Below are 27,249 nucleotides of genomic sequence, written 5' to 3' on the forward strand. Positions count from 1 at the left end.
TATATATAAAAGATACCCCCTCACATCCACACAGGGACAGCAGCATCCTTGCTCTCATGCCAACGCCCAGGCCAGGACTCACGCCCAGCTCTCCGGTTGACCAATCCTGTTTGCTTCGCCGTCGCCCAGCGGGCTGGGTTGGGTATTTTCCTTTGCCCCATCGCACGCCCCACACTGTGCTCTCTGCCGTGTGTGGTCTGAGGTCTCGGTGTCCCTGGGGCAGGAGAAAAGATGCTGTTTCACTGCTCTCCTGCGCGGTCCTGTCTGCAGCCCAGGCCTGCCGGTCACAGTGCAGGCTGGCACCCCACAGGAAGACTAGGCAGACAAGTCCAGTGAGGCAATTCCGGGGACACTACACTGGCCAGCTCAGGAGAGATGGGGGCGGGGGGGCCGACAAACATCTGGAACAGGACCAAGGGAAGGGAGATGTGGGTGTTGTTGAGTGGCCTGGGGAGAAATTCCTGTTGATTATCTCGGTGACGATCCTGTTTGGCAGCTGTTGCTTCATCACCCACCCAGCCTGGCACATAGGGGCTGCTGGCATTGGCAGCCCAGCCTGGCCCTTCCGGAATGAGTGACCTGCCTCCACCCCACCCCTCCCCAGCTCCACCTTAACGCTGATGAGTGGCCCAGGGCATGGGAAATGAGGGTCCAGGTGTGCCTGGCCCAGGGGTGCAGGAGGGCCTCTGGGCTGGACGTAGGGTTTGCCGCCTGGCCTGCTTCCAGCCAAGCGCGGGGACCAGGAGGGCAGTGGCTCGCGGTGGGAGAGGCCTCCCGGCCCCCACCCTCGCCCCTCCCCTCCACGGGCGCCTCGACGCGGCCCCTTTAAGAGGCCCGCCCGGCTCCGTCAGCCGCCGCTGCCACCGCCCCCCGGCCCTCCCCTTCCTGCGGCGCCGAGTGCGGGCCGGGCGGAGTGTGGCCGGAGCGGCCGGGCGGAGCGCAGCGCCGGGGAGGCGGTGGCAGCCCGGATGCAGGCGGCGCGGCGGCGAGCGGAGAGGGGCGCGCGGGCGGCAGCCACGGACTAGCGGCTCCCGGCCCAGCGGAGGCAGCTCGGTCCCGCCCCGCGCGGAGCCGCCCCGCACACAATAGCTGAGCGCGCAGACCGCACCACCCCCCGCCCGCGCACGCCCGTCCCCCCACCCCCGGCGCGCCCCCGCCCCGCGCCTCCCGGGGAGCCGAGCAGCCGCCTCACCTGCCGCCGGGAGGGGGCGGGCATTGTTCGCGCGCCGCCGCCGCCGCCACCGCTGCGCGGGGCCATGGGGGTCGCCGGGCGCCCCGGGCCGGGCCTGGCGAGGCCGCCGCGCCGCCGCTGAGCCGGGCCCCGCGCGCAGCCGGGCGGCGCAGGTGAGAGCGGCCGCGCCATGGTGGACCCGGTGGGCTTCGCCGAGGCGTGGAAGGCGCAGTTCCCGGACTCGGAGCCGCCGCGCATGGAGCTGCGCTCGGTGGGCGACATCGAGCAGGAGCTGGAGCGCTGCAAGGCCTCCATCCGGCGCCTGGAGCAGGAGGTGAACCAGGAGCGCTTCCGCATGATCTACCTGCAGACGCTGCTGGCCAAGGAGAAGAAGAGCTACGACCGGCAGCGCTGGGGCTTCCGGCGCGCAGCGCAGCCCCCGGACGGCGCCGCGGAGCCCCGCGCGCCCGCCCCGCGCCCGCCGCCCGCGCCCGCCGACGGCGCCGATCCTCCGTCCGCGGAGGAGCCCGAGGCCCGGCCCGACGGAGAAGGGTCCCCGAGCAAGGCCAGGCCCGCGTCCGCCCGCCGGCCCGGGGCCGCCGCTCCTGACGACCGGGGGCCCCCCACCAGCGTGGCGGCGCTTCGGTCCAACTTCGAGAGGATCCGCAAGGGCCCAGGCCAGCCCGGGGCGGCCGACGCCGAGAAGCCCTTCTACGTGAACGTCGAGTTCCACCACGAGCGCGGCCTGGTGAAGGTCAACGACAAAGAGGTGTCGGAGCGCATCAGCTCGCTGGGCAGCCAGGCCATGCAGATGGAGCGCAAGAAGTCCCAGCTGGGCGCCGGCGCGGGCGCGGGAGACGCGCCCCGGCCCTCGCACCGGGGGCGCCCCTCGGAGAGCACCTGCGGCCTCGACGGCGACTACGAGGACGCCGAGCTGAACCCCCGCTTCCTCAAGGACAACCTGATCCACACCAACGGCGGCGGCAGGCCCCCCTGGCCTCCCCTGGAGCATCAGCCCTACCAGAGCATCTACGTGGGGGGCATGATGGTGGAGGGCGAGGGCAAGGGCCCCCTCCTGCGCAGCCAGAGCACCTCGGAGCAGGAGAAGCGCCTGACCTGGCCCCGCCGGTCCTACTCCCCTCGGAGCTTCGAGGACAGCGGGGGCGGCTACACCCCGGACTGCAGCTCCAACGAGAACCTCACCTCCAGCGAGGAGGACTTCTCCTCCGGCCAGTCCAGCCGCGTGTCCCCGAGCCCCACCACCTACCGCATGTTCCGCGACAAGAGCCGCTCGCCCTCGCAGAACTCGCAGCAGTCCTTCGACAGCAGCAGCCCCCCGACGCCGCAGTGCCCCAAGCGGCACCGGCAGGGCCCCGTCGTGGTGTCGGAGGCCACCATCGTGGGAGTCCGCAAGACAGGGCAGATCTGGCCCAGCGATGGGGACAGCACCTTCCCCGGAGATGCAGGTGGGTACCTCCGCCGGCTGAGGGGGGCTCTCACCCCTGCCCCCTGCCTAGGAACGATGGAGCCTGCAGGAGGGACTAGGAAAGGGGGTGATGCGCGCAGGCGAGGCCTAGGGAGGTGCTGTGGGAGTGAATGTCCGATAACTGCTGTGGACCGGAAGGGTTCCTGCGGGTCCCTGCGCCTGGACAAACCATCCCCGCCCTCCTCCTCAGGGCAGGTTCCCAGTGTTTGGGATGGGATCGGGGTGGGAGGAGTGGGTGGTGTGTGGGATGGCAGGGGGCCAGTTCCTTTGGTTCTGAAGTGTGTGCTGCTTGGGGGCTGGTCCCAGGATGCTCTGGCAGCCCTCTCCTCGCTCCCCTAGGCGCTGGGAATCCTATAAAGAGGGTTTCTTCTCTGCCGTCTGGATCTGACGCTTTTCTCCAGGATTGATCTGTGTGTTGGGCATTCCCCCAGTTCCCGTCCTGGAAGAGTTATATGACACGTTTGGGGAACCCAAGATGCGCTAGCTAGCTGCTCCCAGGCCATGCAAGTGTCGGGTTCGCTGGCTCGCCAGCCAGCCAGCCCCAGTCAAGTCACAGCAGGTGAAGATGCAAATTAGGAGGAAGTGAGGTGACAGGTAGTTCTGACTCAGTGGGCCCCCGAACATCAAGGGGGTGGGAGTGGGGGTGGAGAGCCACACCCGTTCCCATCTGCCCGGCTTTGGTGGGGGGAGACTTCACCCATCATTACTCACCGGCTCCGGTTGCTGATCCCTCACTGGGCTCCTGCCTCCTAGGCACCCCAAGGACCAGGGCTCACTGGTGCTTTATTTTCGGCTCCCCGTGCGCGGTCTGGCCCTGACCCCAAGATTAAATGGACGGGATCGTGTCTGTCACTTCTGGACGACTGTGTACAAATACCATTGGCATTGGGGTGATGGGGCTGGGTTTGAGCCAGTTTGAAATTGGGGTAAGGAGAAGAGTGGGTGAGTGTGAGCCCGGGGTGGGTGTGAGCCTGTCGGGAAGCTCCTGGAGTCTAGTCCCTGTTGGACTGAACTGCTTTTCCGCTTCATTGATTTTCCTTTTTTTTTTTTGCTGATGGAGTTGTATGTGCTTCATTGGTCAGAATCCTCTTGAAACAAGTGAGGCTATTTTTGGCTCCGGGAGCGGCCTTTTTGGGATCAGCTCTCGGTCCTGTTTGTTTCAGGTGCATCCAGCTGACGGTTTTCCATTTGCAGCTGGTGTAGCTGCGGTGCGGGTCCAACCAGTGCCCGCTGCGGCCCCGGAGCCCTTCGTGGGGGGCCGGGGTGGGGGGGGGGGAAGAGGTGGTGGAAGGCTGTGGCATTTAGAAATCTGCTTTGTAGGCACATCAGCTCGTCTGGGGTCTGGAGGATTGCCCTGCGGCCACTGGGTACCAGCCCTGCCTGGCCAGCTGTGGACCGAGCGAGCCAGCTTGGCCCCTCCGAGTGGCGGGGGTGCGGGGACTCGGCCAGTTCAGTGCAATTCAGTCCGTTCAGGCTGTTGTGCTGCGGTCAACACGTCCCACCTCCAGAGCTCTCTCCATCTTGCAAACCTGAAGGTCTGCACCCATCCCACAGCGGCTCCCCGGGTCCCCACCCTCAGCCCCTGGCGGCCTTCGCTCCGCTTTCTGCTTCTGTGGTTTGACCCTTCTTGGCGCCTCGTAGAAGGGGAATCACCTAGTGCTTGTGCCCCTGGGTCTGGCACCAGGTCCCCAAGTTTCACCCACATGTGCATTTTGAAGGCAGGGGACCCCTGGCTCATTGCGGATCTCCTGGGGAGCCTTAGTCAGAGCCGGACACCCAGTACCCCCTGAAGGGTTCCTTCCTTCGGGGCGCCCTGGGAACTGGGAAGCGTCTTACCAGCTGCACCTGTCTCCTCCTCACTCCATCCCTGACCTTTCACCTCCCCTTGGGGGCAGTGGCAAGCCCTGTCATGAGAGAGGCCAGCGGACCCAGGGACCTCTCCTTTTTTTAGTCCTTTTAGAGACTGGGGAATTCTCTCTTTTTTTTAATTTTTAAAAATTTAATGGTTTGAGAGAGGGACAGAGAGAGAGAGAGAGAGAGAGAGAAACATTGATTGGTTGTTCCACTTATTTATGCATTCATTGGTTGATTCTCATATGTGCCCTGATCTGAGATCGAACCCAGATCGAACCCACAGCCTTGGCGTATGGGGCCGACGCTGTAACCAACTGAGCCGCCTGGCCTGGGCAGCCGGAGGAATTCTGAACTTGAACTCTCAGCCCTGTTCCAGGCGTCCGTTGTGAAATGTTCCCCCCACCCCCCCGCCATCTCCGTTTCTCATGGGCGCTCATGCTAGCTGCTGCTCTGGGTTTTCACAGCATCAAGCCGCTTACTTTGCCCTTTGGGTTCTGGTGCGGAGTGGTCACCGGAATGACCGCTGCTTCGTTTTGCTCTTGGACGATGATTGAACGGACCAGTGACCAGTTAGAGCAGCCTTGGGCAAACGACGGCCCGCGGGCCGGATCCGGCTGTTCTATCCGGTTCTCTTGCTCTCCCCTCCGCTCCTTTCCTTTGAATTTATATTAGTTCACACAAACACTCCATCCATGCTTTTGTTCCGGCCCTCCGGTCCAGTTTAAGAACCCATGGTGGCCCTCGAGTCAAAAAGTTTGCCCACCCCTGAGTTAGAGTAACTGCGGGGCAGTAAGAGGCCACCCAGGCCTCGGCCGGCTCCATCGGCCTCTCGTTAGACCAGAGCCTGTGGTCATCTCTAAGTTGAGTGCAGACCCGACCCCCCCAGAACAGAGGCACAGCGGGCAGCCCCAGACGGAGGCCCCGGAGCACTTAGGTCATCGACAGGGTGGGAACAAAGTCTAGGTCACATTTTACAAGGTGTCCTGGCTCGGGAAGGATGACTTCCTTGTTTTGGGAACAGAACGAAGCACTCCAGAACCTCTCATTAAAGGAGCTGGGCCGGCCGGCGTGGCTCCGCGGTTGAGCGTCGAGCGGTTGAGCGTCGACCTATGATCCAGGAGGTCAGGGTTCGATTCCCGGTCAGGGCACATGCCCGGGTTGCATGCTCCATCCCCAGTAGGGGGTGTGCAGGAGGCAGCCGATCCATGATTCTCTCTCATCATTGATGTTTCTCTTCCTCTCCCTTCCTCTTTGAAACCAATAAAAATCTATTAAAGTAAATATATTAGTAAGTAAAAGAAAAAAAAAAAGAAGAAGAAGGAGCTGGGAGTGCTGGTGATTTGCGTGGGTCCTGGGGAACACGCCTTGCCCATTTCTCCCTTTCACCTCATTTGTTGCTCAGTAGCTACCCCACCACCCCACTCCCACCCCTGGCTGGGAGTCCTGTGGCCCACAGGCCCCCGGGTATGTGACTGCTGCCCTCTCCAGGGCAAAGACTCCAGGTAAGCCCTATGCTGGGCCCACGCCACCTGAGAGAGAGAGAGAGAGAGAGAGGACTCAGCAGTGCCTGGGGCCGGCTGCAGCTCACAGGTGAGAGGGCCCATGTTCACAGTCATGGATGGGCGATTCAGGTGTCCTCAGGTTGCGAAACAATGGGGCTGAGTATTGACTAAGGCTGCTTTTTTTAAAAAATATATTTTTATTGATTTCCGAAAGGAAGGCAGAGGAAGAGAGAGAGAAACATCGATGATGAGAGAGAACCATGGATCGGCTGCCTCCTGCACGCCCCACACTGGGGATCGAGCACGCAACCCGAGTATCTGCCCTGACCGAGAATCGAACCCTGACCTCCTGGTTCACAGGCTGATGCTCAACCACGGAGACTCGCCAACTGGGCCATTCTTTCAATTGCTTTATAGACATTTTCATCCTTAAGATAACTCCTTTCATTTTTTTCAAGTCCTGGTTTCTACACTACCTTTCCTTGACCAGAGCAACCGCCTCTCCCCCGTTCAGTCCGTCGGAGGTATTTCTTGAGCAGCTGCTGGGCGACAGGCGTTGTCTGCGGGGAAACCCTCTCTTGCCCTGGGCTTCAGTCCTGTCTGCTCCTGCTCAGGGACCTTCTCCTTTACAATCCAGCACTCCGAACCAAACCTGTGTCGTGTTCTGGCGTCTCCCTTCCTGTGTGTCTTCCTCTCGCCACATCTCCAGCGGTTCCCCACGAATCCTGTGTGCGTCCGACTTCGTCCTTCCGGGTGGTGAGGTCCTCAGGACACGGGCCGAGTCTGTGCTGCCTCCGGGTCGCCCAGGACGCACCTCACCGGAGGCCCTTAGCCGTGTTGGATGTGACCGCGGTGACCGAGCCCACGTGGGTCTGTCTGTGTCTCCGGTGCTGTGTTCGTGAGTCAGAGATGGAATGAGACCCCATCGCTGAGGCTTCCGTTTGCTCAAGACCCTCCCCTGTCTGGCTCAGCCCCTCCCACCCCATCTAAATAAGCGGCAGTGGGTTTTGGGGGAGCCCAAGGATGCAGGGGGTCATGATCTGGAGATTCATTTCTCCTTCTTCGCTGAGGCTGGGGCTTCCCTGCTAAGCCTGAGAGAGCATCTCGAAGCCTCAGACTGGGGCCTGCGAATCGGTGCCTTGGATCCGAGCGCTCACCTCTGCGACCTTGCAGAATGACCGCGGACAGGGCTTGTGGCTGGGTCCCGAGGAGACGGACAGGCGGGTTCATAGACGCACCTGCCGGGGTCTGGGGCCCGGAGATTGCGACACGCCCCCCGCCCCCCCCCCCCCCCCACCTGTGTAGCGAAGTGGCCGGAGCAATATCATTATCATAATTACATGCCATCGGCCGGTTGTGTCCTGGGGAGGTGAGGCGCATACACAGCCCTAAAATAACCCGCCCGGGTCAGGCGGCCAGCGGAGGGGCTGGGGCTGGGGCTGCTCTCTCTGCAGACTGCGGGGTGAGGCCGGTCTCAGGAGAGGGGGCACAGAGCGACCCTCCCCCCGAGAAGTGGAGGGGACCTGCTGTGTCGGATAGTCATGGAGCTGCGTGTCACGAGACAGGCCTCCTAGCCCGTCATTTTCCGTCTGGTCGGGAGACCGCCACGTAACCCTAGGGCTCCGATAGGGATCTGCTGGCCCTGCCTTCGGCCACAGAGTGCCGGCCACACCACGCAGATGTCGTTTCTCTCTTATTTTGCAAATCTTTTCTCTCTTATTTTGCAAATCTGCCAGAGAAAAGGGTTTTCTAACGTCCCGCATGTCCTTGGGGGCCCTTTGCTGAGGCTCCCCCAGCGAGCGGCATGGAGGGAGGGGGGAGCCCCGAGAACAGGCTTGCTGGAAGGGCACGGCCCTCCACCCACCTTTTCTGTCCTAACAGTCCGGGGCGGGGGGAGGGCTCGGTGCCTGCTGCCCTGCTCACCTGTGAGCAGGTTGTGGGAGACGCAGAGGGACGGTGCCTGGCGGGGAAGGGGTGACAGAGGAGGCCAGCTTCTTGCACAGAGTGTCCGGCTCCTGGCCCGGGGACCAGGGAGTGCTGGGAAGGAGGCGTCTCCAGGTGGCCAGGAGCCAGCCGAGGGGGCGCTGGAAGGAGAGGACGGGGCCAGGGACCCACAGCCCGAGGGGTGCTTGACTCCAGTGCTGTGCCATGGCTGGAGAAGAGCTTTTGAAGATCCCCTTCCCTTCATGCCTGATGCTCCCGTGTAGACAGTGCTACTGGGTCAGCTGGTGCGCCGGGGGGACAGGAGGAGGTTTTCTGCCTATGACACCTAGGTAGCATACGTGCCTATAAGGGGAATGTTCTAGAAGCCACCACCCTGGGGGTAAGGGTCTGAGATCTGAGACTGCCGTGCACGTGGGTGGGCTGGTGGCTGCCAGGGAAGGAGGCCCGTGACGGGCATCTCGCCACGGAGCAGGCGGATGGGCCTGTCCTCACCCCTGGAGCAGCTGGGGTGGGGGGGCACTGTTAGTTCAGCCTAAAGGCTCTGGGTTGTGATGGTGAACATACGTCTGGTTTCCTCTCCTGTGGCGTTGCTTCCGCGGCCAGATGGCGTGAGTCGCTGTGGCAGACTTTTCTGTGGACAAGCGAGCGAGGCCCCAGGAAGGGGGTTGGACGAGGCTCTAGAAAGAGGTGTGTGTGGGCCCTGGCTGGTGTGACTCAGTGGATAGAGCATCCGCCCGCAGACCGAAGGGTCCCGGGTTCGATTCCAGTCAAGGGCACATACCTGGGTTGTAGGCTCCTCCCCGGCCCGGGCCCTGGTCAGGGCTCATGTATACAGGAGGCAACCAATCAGTGTGTTTCTCTCACATCGATGTTCCTCTCTGTCTTTCCCTCTCTCTCCCACTCTCTAAAAATCAATGGGAGCCCTGGCTGGTGTTGCTCAGTGGATAGAGCGTTGGCCTGTGGACTGAAGGGTCCCAGGTTCGATTCTGGTCAAGGGCACATGCCTGGGTTGTGGGCTCGATCCCCAGTGGGGGACGTGCAGGAGGCAGCCAATCAATGATTCTCTCTCATCATTGATGTTTCTATCTATCTCTCTCCCTCTCCTTTCCTCTCTGAAATCAATAAAAAAATATATATTTTTAAATATATTTTATTGATTTTTTACAGAGAGGGAGCGGGATAGAGAGTTAGAAACATCGATGAGAGAGAAACATCCATCAGCTGCCTCCTGCACACCTCCTACTGGGGATGTGCCCGCAACCAAGGTACATGCCCTTGACCGGAATCGAACCCGGGACCCTTCAGTCCGCAGGCCGACGCTCTATCCACTGAGCCAAACCGGTTTCGGCAATAAAAATATTAAAGAAATAAAAATAAAAATCAATGGGAAAATATATCCTTGGGTGAGGATTGACACAGCAACAACAAACGAACGGAAGAGGTGTGTGGGGCTCCAGAAAGGGGTGTGTGAGGAAGTGGGAGCCCTGTGCTTGCCTCTCCAGCCCTGGGCAGCCTGCAATGTCGGTCCCAGAAACTGGCAAGGGAGGTGAAGGGGGGAGGCACTTGTTCTAACTGCTCAGGCATCGCCCGACTTCCTAGGGGAGTGGCCACTGCTGGGCTGGGCGGCCGGGTCCCCAGCGAGGGGCCTGCCCTCTAATTCGCAGGTACAAGCTGTCAGTCAGCTGTCGGTGCAATTGACAGATGGACAGGGACCTGGCCGCCAGAACCAGAGTGGCCCAGCCTAGTCGCCCCAGGAGCGTAGGGGACACGTCGGGAGGAGGATGGGAAGTGGATGTTTCTTTTCTTTCTTTCTTTTTTTTTTTAATATATTTTATTGATTTTTTACAGAGAGGAAGTGAGAGGGATAGAGAGTTAGAAACGTCGATCAGCTGCCTCCTGCACACCTCCCACCGGGGATGTGCCCACAACCAAGGCACATGCCCTTGACCGGAATCGAACCCGGGACCCCTCAGTCCGCAGGCCGACGCTCTATCCACTGAGCCAAACCGGTTTTGGCTAGATGTTTCTTTTCCTCTCTCCCTCGAAGCACAGCGCTCCCTCCGAGCGTGTGAATGAATCAGTCATTCCTCGGCGAGGAGGTCACCGTGTTTTTGGAACTCTTCAGACGGGACGTGACGGGGCCTGCCTGTTTAATGAGACCTCGGACATCAAAGGCCGAGGCGGGCCTTGCTGGTGGGGACATCCTGGGACCTGCAGGCCTCGCGGGGCGAGCTCAGACGCCCACGCCCTCCCATGCTCAGGCTCCGGGGTGCACAGACCAGCCAGGAGCAGTGGGTGAGGCCCAGGGACTGTCCTCGGCTGTTCCCTTTTAGAGCTGTTTTGTTTTGAAGCTTCGAGGTGTGTTTTTTTAAAATTAATTTTTATTATTTTTTTAACCCTCACCCGAGGATATTTTCCCATTGGTTTTTAGGGAGAGTGGAAGAGAGAGGGAGAGACAGAGAGAAACATCGATGTGAGAGAAACACATCGATGGGTTGCCTCCTGCACGAGCCCCAACCCGGGCCCAGGCTGGGGAGGAGCCTGTAACCGAGGTACATGCCCTTGACCGGAATCGAACCCGGGGCCCTTCGGACTGCAGGCTGACGCTCTATCCACTGAGCCACACTGGCCAGGGCTGAGGGTGTTTTTAATGCTGGGCTGGTCTGTGATTCGCTTGGGAAAGGCCTGGGGGTTTTCATCTTTTTTTTTTTTTTTTTTTTTTTTTTTTTTTTAAATATATTTTATTGATTTTTTACAGAGAGGAAGAGAGCGGGATAGAGAGTTAGAAACATCGATGAGAGAGAGACATCGATCAGCTGCCTCCTGCACGCCCCCTACTGGGGATGTGCCCGCAACCCAGGTACATGCCCTTGACCGGAATCGAACCTGGGACCCTTCAGTCTGCAGGCCGACGCTCTATCCACTGAGCCAAACCGGTTAGGGCCTGGGGGTTTTCATCTTGACGGCGGCCTCTGGGTCAGCAGGACAGCACGTGCCATTAGGAGCCCACGTCTTGTGTCCATGGAAGTGCCTGGGCTCTGGGGGGGCGGGGGAGGGTGTGCATAGCTTTTCTCTGGTCCGTGCTGCTGAGCCGGAGATTGTCAGCAGAGTGGTTGTGGGAAATGGGGTGCTTGGCTGGCAGAGAAGGAAGGCGGTTGGCCCCCACCCTGGCTGCCCGTGTAGACGGCAGCCTCTGCTGTGGTTAAAAAAAAAAAAAAAAATTGCCGTCCTTCCCGGTTTGGCTCAGTAGATAGAGCGTCGGCCTGCGGACTGAAGGGTCCCAGGTTCGATTCCTGTCAAGGGCACATGCCCGGGATGTGGGCTCGATTCCCAGTGGGGTCGTGCAGGAGGCAGCCAGTCAATGACCCTCTCTCTCATCGTTGATGTTTCTATCTCTCTCTCCCTCTTCCTTCCTCTCTGAAATCAATAAAAATATATTTTTAAAAAATGGCCCACATACCCAGACACAGACACACCTGCCGTCATTCCTGGAGGATCTGACTGGTGAGGCTTTTACCGTTTATGTGTTTAAATCTCCCCATCTCCATGGGTCAGCAGCCTGGGCCTGGCACAGCTGGGTCATCCGCTTAGAGCGTCCGCCGAGGCTGCGAAGTGTCAGCCAGGCCTGCGTTCCCAGCCGGGGCTCCATGTCCTCCTTCTCAGCCCGTTGACATTGTTAGCAGAATCTGGTCCCCCAGCCTCCCCTTCTCTCCCCCGCCACCCGCTCCAGTCCATCTCCAGAACTCTCTTCATCTTGCAGAACTGAAACACTGTACTCATCCACAGTAATATAAGAGAAAGATGCAAATTGACTGTACCTCCGTGATGCCCACCAGCCAATCAGGAGGGAGTATGCAAATTAACCCAACAAAGATGGCGGGTTAATTTGCATACGCAGGCACAGAGCGAAGACTGAAGAGGCTTGGCTTCTCCGCTGCGGCCGGAGCAAAGGCCTGGACCTGGGTGCTGGAGGAAAACTGGTGCCGGCAGCCAGGGGAAGGAAGGCCTGTTGCACGAATCTTCGTGCAATGGGCCTCTAGTCTGTAATAATTAAATGCGTAATATGCTAATCAGACCGGACAGCCGGACGTCCTTCCGGACGAAGCTGGGGGGCTGTGAGGGCCTGAGACAAGCCGCCATGGCTGCGAGGGCTGAGCCCCTTGCACGGATTTCATGTATCGAGCCTCTAGTTAAGCAATAAGTCTCCATCCCTTCCTCCCCCCAGCCCTTGGCAACCACCATTCTGCTTTCTGTCTCTAGGAGTTGGTCTGGTCCAGGTACCTCACACATAAGTGAGATCACGCAGTATTACTGTCTTCTCTTACGTAGCGTAATGCTCTCACGATTCGCCCATGGTGTGGCATGTGTCAGAATGTCCGTCCTTTCTAAGGCTGAGGAATAAATAGCCTGTTGCTTATATTGACCACATTGTAAGTGTGCAATTCAGTAAATTCATTACATCCCGTGAACATTTACTTTTTTTCATGGTTTTTTAAATTGATTTCAGAGAAGAATGGAGAGGGAGAGAGATAAAAACATCAGTGATGCCGAAACCGGTTTGGCTCAGTGGGTAGAGCGTCGGCCTGCGGACTGAAGGGTCCCGGGTTCGATTCCGGTCAAGGGCATGTACCTTGGTTGCAGGCACATCCCCAGTGGGAGGTGTGCAGGAGGCAGCTGATCGATGTTTCTCTCTCATCGATGTTTCTAGCTCTCTATCCCTCTCCCTTCCTCTCTGTAAAATATCAATAAAATATAAAAAACAAAACAAAACATCAGTGATGTGAGAGAATCACTGACCGGCTGCCTCCTTCACACCCCCTACTGGGGATCGAGCCCGCCACCCGGGACATGTACCCTGACCAGGAATCAAACCGTGACCTCCTGGTTCAAAGCTTGCCGCTCAGCTGCTGACCCACACTGGCCAGGCCCACCATAACTTCGGATTCCTTGATGCTTCCAGAAACAGGAGAGGCCCCCGAGTGGGGCCACACAGGCCCGGCCTCTGATTCGGAAAGATCCCTGAGGCCGCTGGCCACCTGACCTTCGTCGTCAGTTCTGTGGTGCTTGCTCTGGACCGCTCGTAACGGCCGCTGAGAAGCATCTTGGCTTCGTGCGTTCCGTCCAGGAATTCGGTTTGCCGGACGGCACTGTCCAGTTAATCCTGGCCCCTGGAGTTCCTGCCTGGCCTGGAGGGAAGCTCCGAGGACACTGACCGCTGAGGCGGGAAAGGGAATTGACGGAAGGGAGAGACGCTGCTGAAAGCCCGCCCAGGACCCCGGATGCTGCTGCGTTTTGTCAGCTCAGTCACCTCCCTGTGCCTGAGCACCTGCAGCAGGTCAGGTGTGCAGCTGTGTGGGCTGGGGCGGGGGGGCAGACTCAGCAAGGCTGCCTTTGGAGGGAGGGCCGTGTGGTGTCACGGGCTAGGGGAGGAGAGGAGAGGAATGGCTGTCTCTGACACTAGCCAGGTGTCTCCCACTGCAGTGGGCACCCATCGGATGCTTTGAGGACTTCCTGCAGCTGAGAGCCAGCCCTCCAGGAGGCTCGGCCATCCCCGGGTTGTGGGTTGTGGATCTAGAGAGCGGGGGCTCCCCCTTTTCCTTTCCTTGCTCGGAGCTGCCCGTCCTCGCTCGGTGGCCGGCTGCCGCTCAGATGCTAAGGTGCATCGCTCCTGGGCCTGGCATGCCCACCGGTCACGGAGGAAGCCACACAGTAGCAGCCTCTTTTCGGACCCCTTTAGTGTTGTGATTCCAAATTAAATTATGTCATCCTGCGTTCCCCGGAAATGGCTTGGAAAACCTCGTTGGCAAGCGTCCCAGTGCAATCTCTGCGTAAGACCCTGATTGGGTCTGGCTGCCTGCGGTGACTGGGGGCCGGAGGGGCGGGGGGGATTTGGCTCTGCGTGCAAATGTGGCTCTGGTTGATTGGTCATCTTCCTTGCCTGCCCCACTAGCCAGAGGCGCGGGGGTCAGCAAACCCCTCAGGTCAGCCCTGGGGCTGGCACGGGCGCTCAGGAGCGGTGCAGGTATGCCCTGGGCCGAGTGCTGGCATGCAGAGCCCAGGCAGCAGGGAGGCGTCTGCCAGGGCAGAGGTGACGGTGTCCAGGCAGGTGGTTGGCAGGGGGAGGCCTGGGAGTGCCAGCTGGTGTCCAGCCAGCGGAGCAGCCCTGCGTGGCCAGGAGCGCCGGGCGGAGGCTCTGGCGCTGACACGAGCGGGGCTCCCGTGCGCGGTGCTGGCTTCGTGCATCTCGGCGCCGCGGTGTTGGACGGACGTTGGTACCTGGGGGCCGTCGCGTCCCTTCATCACAGAGGACCCACCTGGGGTCAGAGGCCGAGGCTCGCGTCCTGCAGTGGAAGCTCTCGGGGCCTGCCCAGTGCCAGCCCGAGCGGGGACTGCCCTGGTGCCCAGCCGGCCAGCCCCGCGGATGGGTGGGTCTGTCTGGATGGCACGAGGACAGGAAGGAGTCCAGGCCGACCAGCTGTACAGCTGCTGGCGAGGATGCCCCAGTGCAGGTCTGCGTTTCCTTCAGAACTTTCTTTTCTTTAAATAGAGCTTTATTGATTTCAGAGAGGGAGCGAGAGAGAGAAACATCCACGATAAGAGAATCACGCATCGGCTGCCTCCTGCACGCCCCACCCTGAGGATCGAGCCGGCAACCCGGGCCTGTGCCCCCTGACCGGGAATCGAACCGTGACCTCCTGGCTCCGAGGTGGACGCTCACGCGCTGAGCCTCGCCGGCCGGGCTCCTTCAGAACCGTCCTTCCACCTGGCGGGCTTGGCTCGCTGTGCACGTTGACTCCCAGGGCCCCCCGGGAGTGGTCCTGTGTTCCTGCTCTCGTGGTCTTGCAGGAGAGACACACCCACCCCCCTTTCCGCTTTGTAACGGGATCCCACGCGCCGTCCAGGATCTGCGCCCCACTGCACCGCGCGGGGAGGCGGGGAGCGCGGAAGTGACGGCCTCGCGGATGCTCAGCAGCAGCAGCTGGGAAGGGTGCGCGTCCTTCCGTCCGTCCGTGGCAGGTTCGGGTGTCCAACCAGAGGCAGTTATCCGAGCCTCTGCTCTTTGTTCTGCAGTGTTGGGCTTGGCCGACCTCTCCTTAAAGGGCCAGACGGTAACTCATTGAGGATTTTGTGGCTGAGAGGCGAAATCCAGGCTATTGGACAGGAGCTTCCAGGACCACCTCACTTGTCATCGTTTAAAACCATCCTCGGGTCCCTGGTCACACGGAAGCAGGTGGTGACGGGCTGGATTTGGCCTGTGCGCCCCGATGGCCCCTCTTCTGTAGGGAGCCGCCTCGGATTCCTGGTGATGATGAAAGGAGGTGGCCGAGCCATGTGTGGGCGGCTTACATCCGTGTTCAGGAGCTCACGTGACCGCTCCTGGAACCTGTGAGGCCGGAAGGGTCGGTCGTCTCTCTCCCTGAGGCCGCTTCCCTCCAGGAACTCGCTCCGGGTGGGAGGCGGCCACCTGGGTACCAGCTCCCCGTCCCTCCCGTGCCCCCCGCTGCTCCCAGTGTTGACTGTCGATCCCCTGAAATGAGGCTGGTCCCAGGGGAATCGTCCTTGGAGTCGGGTGACGGGGCCTGGGTACTCGTGACACTCTCTGTTCTCTATTTTTGTATGTGTTTGAAATTTTCCATCGTGAAAGGTGTTATTTTTATTTATTTGTTTTTTAAAATATATTTTTATTGATTTCAGAGAGGAAGGGAGAGGAAGATAGAAGCATCAGTGATGAGAGAGAATCACGGATCAGATGCCTCCTGCACGCCCCCTACTGGGGATGGAGCCCGCAACCCGGGCCTGTGCCCTGTCCAGGAATCGAACCGGTGACCTCCTGGTTCCTGGGTCAAAGCTTCACTGCTAAGCCCCCAGCCGGCTGGGCATGAAAAGTTTTAAAAAATACGTCATTGCCGAAACCGGTTTGGCTCAGTGGATAGAGCGTCGGCCTGCGGACTGAAGGGTCCCGGGTTCGATTCCGGTCAAGGGCATGTATCTTGGTTGTGGGCACATCCCCAGTAGGAGGTGTGCAGGAGGCAGCTGATCGATGTTTCTAGCTCTCTATCCTTCTCCCTGCCTCTCTGTAAAATATCAATAAAATATATTAAAAAAAAAAAAATACGTCATTCATTGATGAAAGCTCTGAAAAAACACCACTACCCTCCACCGGAGAGAACAGGGTGTAGGACCCCGACTCGTCCTCAGGCCCCCAACGTGGGAGTGAGCTCCCTCCCACTCACCTGTTGCTCAGGGGCAGGATGTGCCCGAGAAGGCAGCCGCCATGTTGAGCTCTCCCTCCATCGCCCACCCATCCACCCAGCCCTCTGCCATCTGTGTGGCCCTCCCGCCATTTGCCTTAGTCCATTTGGGCTGCTATACCAGAATACCACAGACCGGCTGGCTTATCAATAACACTAGAGACCCAGTGCCCGAATTCGTGCACGGGTGGGGTCCCCCTGGATGGCCTGCAGGGATTGGCCAAAACCCGCAGTCCAGCGCCGCCTGTGGCTCCTGCCTGCTGCTCCCACTCATGCCTGCTGCGGGCTCACGCCCAATCAGTCCCGATCAGGAGTGGTTTGTGCTGCCCCAGCAGCGCTCGCCAGCCATGAGCCCTGCATCTGGCCCCCTCCCAAGGGGAGTGTCTGCAGGATCGGCCTGAAACGGGCTCTCCGACATCCCCCAAGGGGTCCCAGATTGCAAGAGGGCGCAGGCCAGGCTGAGGGACCCCACCAGTGCACGATCAGGCCGAGGAGGGACCATGGCAGGGCTCCAGGGCGTGTCCAGCCCATCTCGCTCAGTCCTGATGGGTCGGACCCCAGCAGCAAGCTCACCTACCGGTTGGAGCATCTTCCCCCTGGTGGTCCGTGCACGTCATAGCAAGCGGTTGAATGGCCTTAGCGTATCATTAGCATATTACACTTTGATTGGTTGTTCGGTTATTCTACTGTTAGGTCTATTTGCATATTACCTTTTTATTATATAGGATAATTTTATTTCTCACTGTTTTGAAGGCTAGAAGGCCATGATCAAGTTGCCAACAGACCCCGGCCTGCATGGCTCAGTTGGTTGAGCGTCAACCCATGAACCAGGAGGTCAGGGTTCGATTCCCGGTCAGGGCACAGGCCCGGGTTGTGGGCTCCATCCCCAGTGTGGAGCGTGCAGGAGGCCGCCGATCCCTGATTCTCTCTCATCGTGAATGTTTCTCTGTCTCTCCCCCTCTCCCTTCCTCTCTGAAATCAATAAAAGTACATTAAAAAAGAAAAATGCACGCCTGAGCATTGATGGAGGACGGCTCTTTCCTCATCTGGAGACTAGAAATCATCCGTAGGAGTCATCTACCCAGGGACTTGCCATCCAGGGACACGCGTCATTCTCCGTGTTGCTGTTAGGACAGATAGCAGGAGGGGATGCTGGCTGCGGCACAGCTGGCTGAAGGTGTGGGTGTGGAGGTTTGTGTTTTTTTGGGGGGTGTGTGTGTGTGGTTTTTTTTTTTTAAGTGGCGGAGAGGACAATGAAAAGCTGCCTTTTCCATCAGCATTGGAAAAGCCCAGCGCGTCCGTTGCCAAGCGGTGATTTTTTTTCAACCGGTTTTGTTTTAGGAACAGAACCCTTCTGTGCCAGTGACCTTTTGGGTGACACTTGAGTACATGACACAGATGAGAAGGGAACCTCCCCACCCCGCCCTGGCTGCTCACAGCCTCCGCGTGGCTCTGAGGAGCCCACGTTCATTTCCTGCTGTCTCATTGGGTGTGTGTTTTCTTGGGGGGCGGGGGGGGGGGCGGTGTTGGTGGCCGGGAATCCGTAGGGAGGTCCTGCCTGGGGATTGATCGGTGCCTGCGCCTTCTCTCAGGAGGGCTTGGCCAGGCTGGGAGCAGGGAGCAAGAGGCCGTCCCAGGAGCCACCAGCTCTTCGTTGGGGTGGATGTGGGGGAGGCCAGGGGACTCGGTAGCTCGCAGCCTGTGCTTGTGAGCGTTTGTCGTCCGGACCTGCACTGGGGGCGGGGGGCGGGGGTGCGGTAAAGGCGAGGCCTTGGGCCTGTCACAGACCTTTGCTTTCGCCCCTTTTCTTTGTAAATTGGGGAAGAATTTGTAAGTGGGTATAGTTCATTGGCACGAAGGATAGTCACAGCGTTGAGCAACCATCACCACCAGCCATCGCCAGAACTTCTTCATCTTCCCGAATGGAACCTCTGTCCCCGATACACACCAGCTGCCCGTTCTCCCCTCCCCCGGCCCCTGGCAGCCAGCTTTCTCTTTTCGGTCTCTGTGGGTTCGACGGTGCTAGGTGCCTCTCCTATAGCAAAATCCTATGTCCGTCCGGCTTCTTTCGTGTAGGACAACGTCTCTAAGGTCCATCCACGTTCGAACACGTGTCAGAATTGCCTTCTTTTCTAAAGCTGAATAATGTTTGTCCTCACCGGTGTGGCTCAGTGGATAGAGCGTCGGCCTGCGGACTGAAGGGTCCCAGGTTCGATTCCGGTCAGGGGCATGTACCTTGGTTGCGGGCACATCCCCAGTGGGAGGTGTGCGGGAGGCAGCTGATCCATGTTTCTCTCTCATCAATGTTTCTAACTCTCTCTCCCTCTCCCTTCCTCTCTGTAAAAAATCAATAAAATATATATTTTTTAAAAAAAGCTGAATAATATTCCATTGTGTGAATATACCACCTCTTTTTTAATACACCACCTTTTAAACAATGTTTTTTTATTGATTTCAGAGAGGAAGGAGAGAGAGAGAGAGAGAGAGAGAGAGAGAGAGAGAGAGAGAGACATCCATGATGAGAGAGAACCATGGATCAGCTGCCTCCTGCACGCCCCACCCTGGGGACTGAGCCTGGCATCCTGGGCCTGTGCCCTGACGGGGAGTCGAACCGTGACCTCCTGCTTCGTAGGTTGATGCTCAACCCCTGAGCCACGCCGGCCGGGATATGCCACCTTTTTTTTTTTTTTTTAAACCCATTCATCCATCCATGGACGGGGGGGGGGGGGGGGGGCTGTTTCCAGCTTTTGGCTCCTGTGAGTGGGGGTACCATGCTTTTTCCCGCTTGACCTCGTGCCTGAACACTCCCGTGCCCCTCGGCCCTCCTGACGGGAGAGGGCAGGAGGCGGAGGACAGCGGGCAGCGGGCAGCCTTCTCTTGCAGTAACCAGAGTGCCGTCCTCGGGGCTGGAGCAGGCCGCTGGCTCCGAGGCTGCCCATCGGGGAAAGGGCCATCCCCTCCGGCTGCGAGTCCCACCTCCGTTTCCAGCCGCCTTCTCTGCCCGGGGCACTCGAGTCAGCCGCTCCTGGGGACTTGGTGAGCCGCCAGTGAGGTTCCGGGGAGACGGGGGAGTGCTTCTGTGGGATTTCAGCTGCCCCCCCCCGCCCCTCTCCCCTCCAGGCAAGTCAGTGACGAAACCAGAGTCAAGGCGGGACAAGTACATGCTTGGCTTGGACACTTTGCTTCCCAAGCGGAATGGGAGGGGGGGGCAGGGGGGCGGGTTTGGGCCCTCCTCCGGAACACCCCGCAAAGTGTCCGGCCGGCCCCCCGGGATGGAGCCTGCCTTCCGGGGATGGGGACGTGTAAGAGGGAGATGGGATGGGTGAGTCGGGGGCGGGGGGGGCGGGGGAGGGCAGGTCAGTGGTGACGGAGACTGGCACCTTTCCTGGAAACCTGGGTCATTTTCTCGAACAACCCGACTCCCTTTCGTTTTGCCACATTTGGGAAATCGGGCCGGGCTGGCGGTTACGAAATCCAGCCGAGCAACGTCGGGCGCACAACCTCCCGCTTCCCCCCGAGTGTTGGGGAGGAAGCTGTGGGTGCGCTCCGCGGACAGGTGCTCCGGGCTCTGCGCCCTGTGGTTGGAGCCGGGGACCCTGATCCGTGTCGGCAGCACCAGCGTCGATGGGTGGGGGGCCCGGCTTCGGCACACGGGCGCCGGTGGCTCGGCGGAGCCCCGCTCCCTTCTCACCCCTCTTCCGTCATGGCTCAAGGGTGTCTTTCTCTCTGAATTCTCGGTGTCTACGTGGTTTGAAGAGTCATTAGTGTGTTTATCAGCTCAGACCCAGTAATCCCACCCTGGGGTATTTTCCTGCGGAAATAGGACTTTTTTTCCCCCCCCCTCTCTCTTTTCCCCGTTTGGTATTATTCTAGGAAGCGATTCATTCTATTCATAACCGTGGAAAACTGGAAACTAAACGTCCCGCAGTAGAAATGGGGCCATGGGGTTACATTCTGTAATTATCAAATGGCAACCATGAAAATTACTATTTTTCGAAAAATATTTTTATTGACGTGAGAGAGGAAGGGAGAGGGAGAGGGAGAGAGAAACATCCACGAGGAGAAAGAATCATGGATCGGCCGCCTCCTGCACGCCCCACACTGGGGATGGAGCCCGCCACCCGGGCCTGTGCCCTGACCGGGAATCGAACGTGACCTCCTGGTTCCTAGGTCATGACCTCCTGGTTCCTAGGTCAAGACGCTCAACCCCTGAGCCACGCCGGCCGGGTAACAGTGAAAATTATGTAGCAGCCCTAGCTGGTCTGGCTCAGTGGATAGAGCAGGGGTGGGCAAACTTTTTGACTCGAGGGCCACAATGGGTTCTTAAACTGGACCGGAGGGCCGGAACAAAAGCATGGATGGAGTGTTTGTGTGAACTAATATAAATTCAAAGTAAACATCATTACATAAAAGGGTACTGTCTTTTTTTTTTATTTCAATAGTTTTATTCATTTGAAACATTTTAACAAGAAGAATGTAAACACTAATTATTATAATTTGAAACTTCAAAAAATGGAGGAATCATAGCACAATAACATACCTTATATTGAAGATGGCAAAGGCAAAATAAAATTGCCTAACGAAGGAAAGGTACAAAAGCCTTTCAAATTAAACTTAAATATAATAAAATAATTTAAAACTAACACAAATAGAAAAGAACAAAATGTGTAAACAGTAAATTAAACATTTTCTTTAGTGCAACTTCCAAATTATGCCCGGGACGTAGATGTAGATGGCAATGTAGACTGGGTTGAAAGGTTTTTGGTCTTTAAAACATCAACTTCAGTGGGAACAGTGTTGTTGGTCTCCTTTTTAGCTAATGCTCTTATACTGTGCTCTCCAGGGACGTGTCTCCCTACATCACCACAATCACGTGTCTGCGCATTCCCAGGGTGATGTCGGGGGACGCGTCCGCGGGCATTACAAGGAGCCTCTGGAAGACTGAGAGGTTGTTCCTTCTACTGAATGGACAGATATAAATCCGCCCACTGAGAAGAAGGAGCTGCGGCCGTGTTTCCCGATGTTGCCATGTTAACACTGCTGCTGGTGAAGGAGCGGAGGGGAGAGCAAGAGAACCCTCCGCTCTTTCGGCTCCGCGGGCGGATAGAACAGCCGAACGGGCCGGATCCGGCCCGTGGGCCGTAGTTTGCCCACGGCTGGGATAGAGCATCGGCTGCGGACTGAAGGGTCCCAGGTTCGATTCCGGTCAAGGGCGTGTAGCTTGGTTGCGGGCACATCCCCAGTAGGGGGTGGTGCAGGAGGCAGCTGATCGATGTTTCTCTCCCATCGATGTTTCTAACTCTCTCTCCCTCTCCCTTCCTCTCTGTAAAACATCAATAAAATATATTAAAAAAAGAAAAAAAAATTACGTAGCAAAGTGGAACTTGCTGTGGGCGCCTTTGAGCCCCTCGGGACTCTCTCTCCGTTGTCACCTGACAGAGGGTGTCTTGGCTGAGCGTTGATGGACCCAGGCCATTGGGGGTGTGGGTCAGCCACCTCCCTGAGGCGGGCGTGGGCCCCGCCGGCGAGGGCTGGCCACGTGTAGGACGAGGGGCGTCCTGTGGACCCTCGTGGCCGGGGACAGTGCCGTCCTGTCTGGTAGACGTAGCCGGGGCACACCGTCTGTTTCTCTCTTCCTCCGGGTTCCTTTTTTAGGTCACTGCTGTTCCCCAAACAAACGGCTCTTTGTACTCTTCTCCCAGGTTTTCTGTGAGTCTGAAAGTGTTTCAAAATAAAACGTTAAATAAATAAATACACGGAAACCGTGCTCTGCCTACGCACGGGATGGTTGTGAGGACGAGGAAGGGCGTTCCCTGGAAGGCTGGGGCTCTGGGCAGGGCCGTGGGCCACGGGCCTGAGCCATAGCCACCCCCTCCCAGCCGCGAGCAGGGCCTTCAGCGGGGACAGGAGAGGCCTTGGTGCCTACATGCTGCAGAAGGAAGAGCTGAGGCCCAGGGTCCGGAGTCCGCCTTGTGGAGAAACACTAGGTCCTGCCCGGCCGGGGTGCTCAGTGGTTAGAGCACCAACCTATGAACCAGGGGGTCACCGTTCGATTCCCGGTCAGGGCACAGGCCCGGGGGTGTGGGCTCGATCCCCAGTGTGGGGCGTGCAGGAGGCAGCTGATCGACCCATGATCCACAGAAACATCGACGATAAGAATGTTTCCCTTTTTTACTGAATTTATTGCCATGACGTTAGTTAACAAAACGACACAGAGTTCAGGCGCCCAGTCCCACAACACATCCCCTGTACCCTCTATTCCCTCTATTGTGTGTTCACCCCAACTCAGGTCTCCCCTCACCATGTAGGCCCCCCACCCCCCGCTACCTCCTCCATCTCCCCTCACCCCCTCCTCCCTCTGGCAGTCTTGACACGTGTCCATGTCCATGAGTTTTTGGTTTTTTTTCTCTTTTTCTTTTTCTCTCAATCCCTCCAGCTCCCCATAGCCCCCCAACACTTCCCCTTCTAGGCCCACTCTTGCTGCTGGTCAGCCTCAGAGCGCCTGTCCCCTCACCTGCCTCTCGCTCTCCCCGAGGCCACGTAAGGGTTCTGAGAGGTGACCTGGGACAGTGCCTGGTGCATGGGGTACCCAGAAACAGAGTTTCCTCCCCTGACCCACTGGGTGTCAGCTTTTTCCTTAACAACTGCAGAGTTCTTCTTTGGGCAAGATGGGAGGGAGGGAGGGAGGGAGGGAGGGAGGGAGGGAGGGAGGGAGGGAGAGAGAGAGAGAGAGAGAGAGAGAGGGAGAGGGAGAGAGAGAGAGAAAGAGAAATAGAGAAATAGAGAAATAGAGAAATGTCAATGATGAGAATTATGGATCGGCCCTGGCTGGTTTGGCTCAGTGCATAGAGTGTCGGCCTGCGGACTGAAGGGTCCCGGGTTCGATTCTAGTTAGGGGCATGTACCTTGTTGCGGGCACATCCCCAGTAGGGGGTGTGCAGGAGGCAACTGACGGATGGTTCTCTCTCATCGATGTTTCTAGCTCTCTATCCCTCTCCCTTCCTCTCTGTAAAAAATCAATAAAACATATTTAAAAAAAAAAAAGAGGGAGAGAATCATGGATCGGATGCCTCCCGCACGCCCCCTACTGGGGATCAAGCCCACAACCCGGGCATGTGCCCTGACCGGGAATCGAACTCGGGTCCCTTCAGTCCGCAGGCCGACGCTCTGTCCACTGAGCCACACCAGCCAGGGCCACGGGGCAAGGTTGGTGAGATCCCCAGCGTGTAAGGCAGAGGAAGCTGGTTGGCCCTCGCCCTCCCCTGCAGTGTCCCTCCGCGGGGCCTGCTGTGGGGGTCTGAGACCTCCTGATCTGGGGGGTGACGGGCTGGGAACCAACCTGAGAGCGTGCTGACCGCTAGGGCCACACGTAATGGGACAGGTGTGGTGGCCCTTGCTCCTCCCAGCCCAGGGCTCCCAGCCCATGCAGCTGGCTAATGTGCAGGCCCCACGGCTGGGGCAGAGCCGGGGAGGGGAGGGGAGGGGAGGGGAGGGGAGGGGAGGCCAGGCGAGGCGAGGCACCTGCTGGGAGGGCTGTTTTCTCTGTCCTGGAATGATCCTGCTCGGAGGGTAGGGGACTGTCAGCGGCCTGGATGAATCGCCTGTTTCCTTGCTGCGTTAAGAGGCCCCTGGCCCGTGGGAGAGGTCACAGCCCGGCCCAGCGTGGGAGGAAGTGGTGTTTACCGAGCGGCCAGCTGGTGCGGGGCGCAGAGCGGCTAATCCCTCGTTACCACGGCGCCCGGAGGCCTGCAGCGTGCCAACCCGCGCCTGCCCAGCCGCTGCCCTAATGGCCGTGATGACGGACGGATGGACGGGGCCGGCCAGCCAGACAGTGAAAACAGGAAACCTGATCTTTTAACAATAATCCAGGGGGAGCCGAAACCGGTTTGGCTCAGTGGATAGAGCGTCGGCCTGCGGACTGAAGGGTCCCGGGTTCGATTCCGGTCAAGGGCATATACCTTGGTTGTGGGCACATCCCCAGTGGGAGGTGTGCAGGAGGCAGCTGATTGATGTTTCTCTCTCATCGATGTTTCTAGCTCTCTATCCCTCTCCCTTCCTCTCTGTAAAATATCAGTAAAATATATTTTTAAAAAAATAATAATAATCCAGGGGGAGGAGAGAAAGTGAAGAAGCAAAGCGTATGAACCGTCAGACGGCGGCCCCCTCGCGTGCCCTGCGATGAAGCGGGGAGCACGTGCAGGGTCCTGGATGCCTGTGCACGCTGAGGCGGGGACCCTGCCCCTCGGAGCACAAGACCTCCTGGCGGGATGGGCCCTCAGACGGCGCTGGGGGGCGGGCTCAAGGAGAGAGGCCAGGTGGACGGGGTCTGCAAACCCCCAGATCCCAGCTGGTGAGGAGCCCGCCATGTCTCCACCCTCCCAGCGCACAGTGGGGGTGCGGCACCAGCCTCAAGGTTGCAGGTTCTGTTTGCCGGATCCCAATGGTGTGTGGTTCTCCTCCAGCCTCCTGCACAGAGCGGCCAGGGGCTGTGACCACCCCCACCCCCCGGCGGTGCCAGCCCGTCCCTCACCCCATCTCTCCTCCTCCCCCAGCAAAGCCTGACGCAGGCCCTGCCTCCCGGGAGCCGCCCCTTCCTGCCTTTCCCAAGGGCAGCCGGCTGGAGCCTGGGGTGCCCGTCAAGGGGAGTGATGGGAGGCCCCTTATCTTGGCCGCCGGCCTGGAGGGCCCGGTTATCTCTCCCTTCCATGCGGTCGAGAGGAAGCGGGTGCCGCAGCGGCACACGCAGGCACCGAGTCCACAACAGGAAGCCGGGCGTGGCGCCGGTTCTCGGGCATCTTCTGTGGCTGCCGCACCGAAGTCGCTCCTGCTGTCCCGGGGCCGCCTCTCCGGTCCCTGCGGCTCTCTCCGAGCTGGGCTTTCCGACAGGCATTTACATGTTTGACGTTGCGTGTAAACGGCCAACCTGCCCACGGCACCGTGGTCCAGGTGGAAGGGGCCCCGGCCCTGCCTGGCAGTCTGGGCAGGCCACGGCGTGGACACCATTTCTTCGGAAGCTCATCTTCCGGCCCTGGCCGGTGTGGCTCAGTGGGTAGAGCGTCGGCCTGTAGACGGAAGGGTCCCGGGTTTGATTCCAGGTCAGGGCACATGCCTGGGTTGCAGGCTCGATCCCCAGTGGGGGGCGTGTAGGAGGCAGCCGGTCAATGACACTCTCATCATCGATGTTTTTTTTGTTTTGTTTTTTTTAATTGTTTGAAGTATTACAAATAGTAGTACATATGTCTCCTTTTTTTTTTTTCCCCACTGACCTCCCCCTGGCCTCCCCTTCCCCCCAGAACATGCCTTTACCTGCCCCCACCCCAGTGTCTTGTATCCATTGGTCATCATCGATGTTTCTCTCTCTCTCTCACACTCCCTTCCTCTCTGAAATCAATAAAAATGTATTTTAAAAAAATGTTTTTTAAAAAATCAAAATAAAAAATAAAGCTCAGCCTCCGCCTGCGCCCTGGGTGGGTCAGCGTCCCCTCTGAGTGACCTTGTGAGTGCGTGAGCCCCCTTCTCCCAGGGGAGGGCAGAGGCGTGAAGGGGAGCCCACCCCCCACCCCGCTGCCCACTGCAGGGCCTCCACCCACCTGGAGACCCTCCCCCACCTGGCACAGAGCCCTTGGGAAGCCTGGGGCAGGAGGGGGCTGGAGTTCCGTGTTCTCACGGATGGCTCCGGTCCTCTCAGCCACAAACCGTGGGGACAGCCTCGGAGGCCTGGCGAGCAGGCCTGGCATCAGGGCAGTTCACTGGGCAGCTGCAGGGAGGGCGTGCCCCAGCGGGAGGCAGCCGAGTCTGCCCTGAGCGGTACTGAGGTCACCCGTCATCCTCCCCATGGGTGTGCCCGTGTGTGTCTCCTTGATTTCAGAGAGGAAGGAAGAGGGAGAGAGAGAGAGAGAGAGAGAGAGAGAGAGAAACATCAATGATGAGAGAGAATCACGGGTCAGCTGCCTCCTGCACACCCCCTACTGGGGACGGAGCCTGTAGCCTGAGCATGTGCCCTGGACTGGAATCAAACCCGGGACCCTTCAGTCCGCAGGCCGGCGCTCTGTCCACTGAGCCACACCGGCCAGGGCCGTGTGTCCTTGTTAATGAACCGGTTCGGTGTCGGGCGTTTCCCGTGCTCGGATCCCCTCTTGCACTTAAATAGAACACCCGTCGCGGAGCAGCCTGGACCCGAGATGTCCTCCCCCCCCCCCCCCCCCCCCCCCCCGGCCCAGAGGAGTGCCATTGTGATTATTTTGGGACTTCCTCTGCAGGCACCCCGGGGCCCGCTCACTCGGTGGACCCCACCCTGCATCTCTCATCCCTCCGGCAGTGGGCTGGGCAGGCCAGGTGGAGGGTGTGGGCTCGGCCAAGGCCAAGACTGCCGGCCAGAGGCCAGAGGCCAGAGGCCGGCCTGCAGGGCCCATACCCCAGGCTCTCCCGCCCGCCCGCCCAGGGGGCTGAGGGCATGGCCTCCTGCCCAGCCGGTGCTGGGAGCTGTCCAGGACTTTGATTTGGGGGAAACCCCTGTGCGTCTGGAGGAGGCTGAGAGGACCCAGACCGGGCTTCTCACCTTTGACCTCTATTAGTAGCCCATTCTCACCATCGTGCATTGCAGCCAGCAAGGTAGGGGGGGCAGCAGGGGCGGGGGGGGGGCCGCGGATCACAGACCTCCGGAGCCCACAGGGTCCTGTGGTGGGTCCTGTGGTGGGTCCTGCATCCCACCTGTCCCATATGACCGCAATGCTTATCCCAGACTCAGCCCCTTTCCCGGCCTTTGCCACCAGGGAGCGTGGGGCCAGCCCGTGTCCGCTGGCATGTCAGTGCGGTCCACACACCGGGACATTCTCGGGGCCTTCGGCTTTCTGTCCTTCCCACTGGCCTGCCGTCCGCACTGTTTGCTCTCTGGCGGCCGCCTCAGAGCCTTGGGAACTAGGCGGGTAAAAACCCACACAAACAAAACTCCCAACCAGCCTGGCACGCTCCCGGCCCACAGCCTGCTCTGTCCTCAGGACCTGGAGGCCCTGCTGCGGTGGGGGGGGGCGGGGGGAGGAG

The 27,249-nt window shown here is 59.2% G+C and overlaps 1 protein-coding gene across 1 annotated transcript in view; it reads left to right on the forward strand.

The window, feature by feature from the left end:
• Positions 1-1,229: 1,229 nt before the first annotated feature.
• BCR (BCR activator of RhoGEF and GTPase) overlaps positions 1,230-27,249 on the forward strand; it is an 83,046-nt gene continuing 57,026 nt past the window's right edge. The window contains exon 1 of the mRNA XM_080650380.1: positions 1,230-2,637. Coding sequence (XP_080506506.1) covers positions 1,362-2,637 — 1,276 coding nt within the window. The 5' untranslated portion in view covers positions 1,230-1,361. The remainder of the gene's footprint in view (positions 2,638-27,249) is intronic.

The sequence above is a fragment of the Plecotus auritus genome, assembly GCF_963455305.1.
Source record: "Plecotus auritus genome assembly, chromosome: 13".
NCBI lineage: Eukaryota > Metazoa > Chordata > Mammalia > Chiroptera > Vespertilionidae > Plecotus > Plecotus auritus.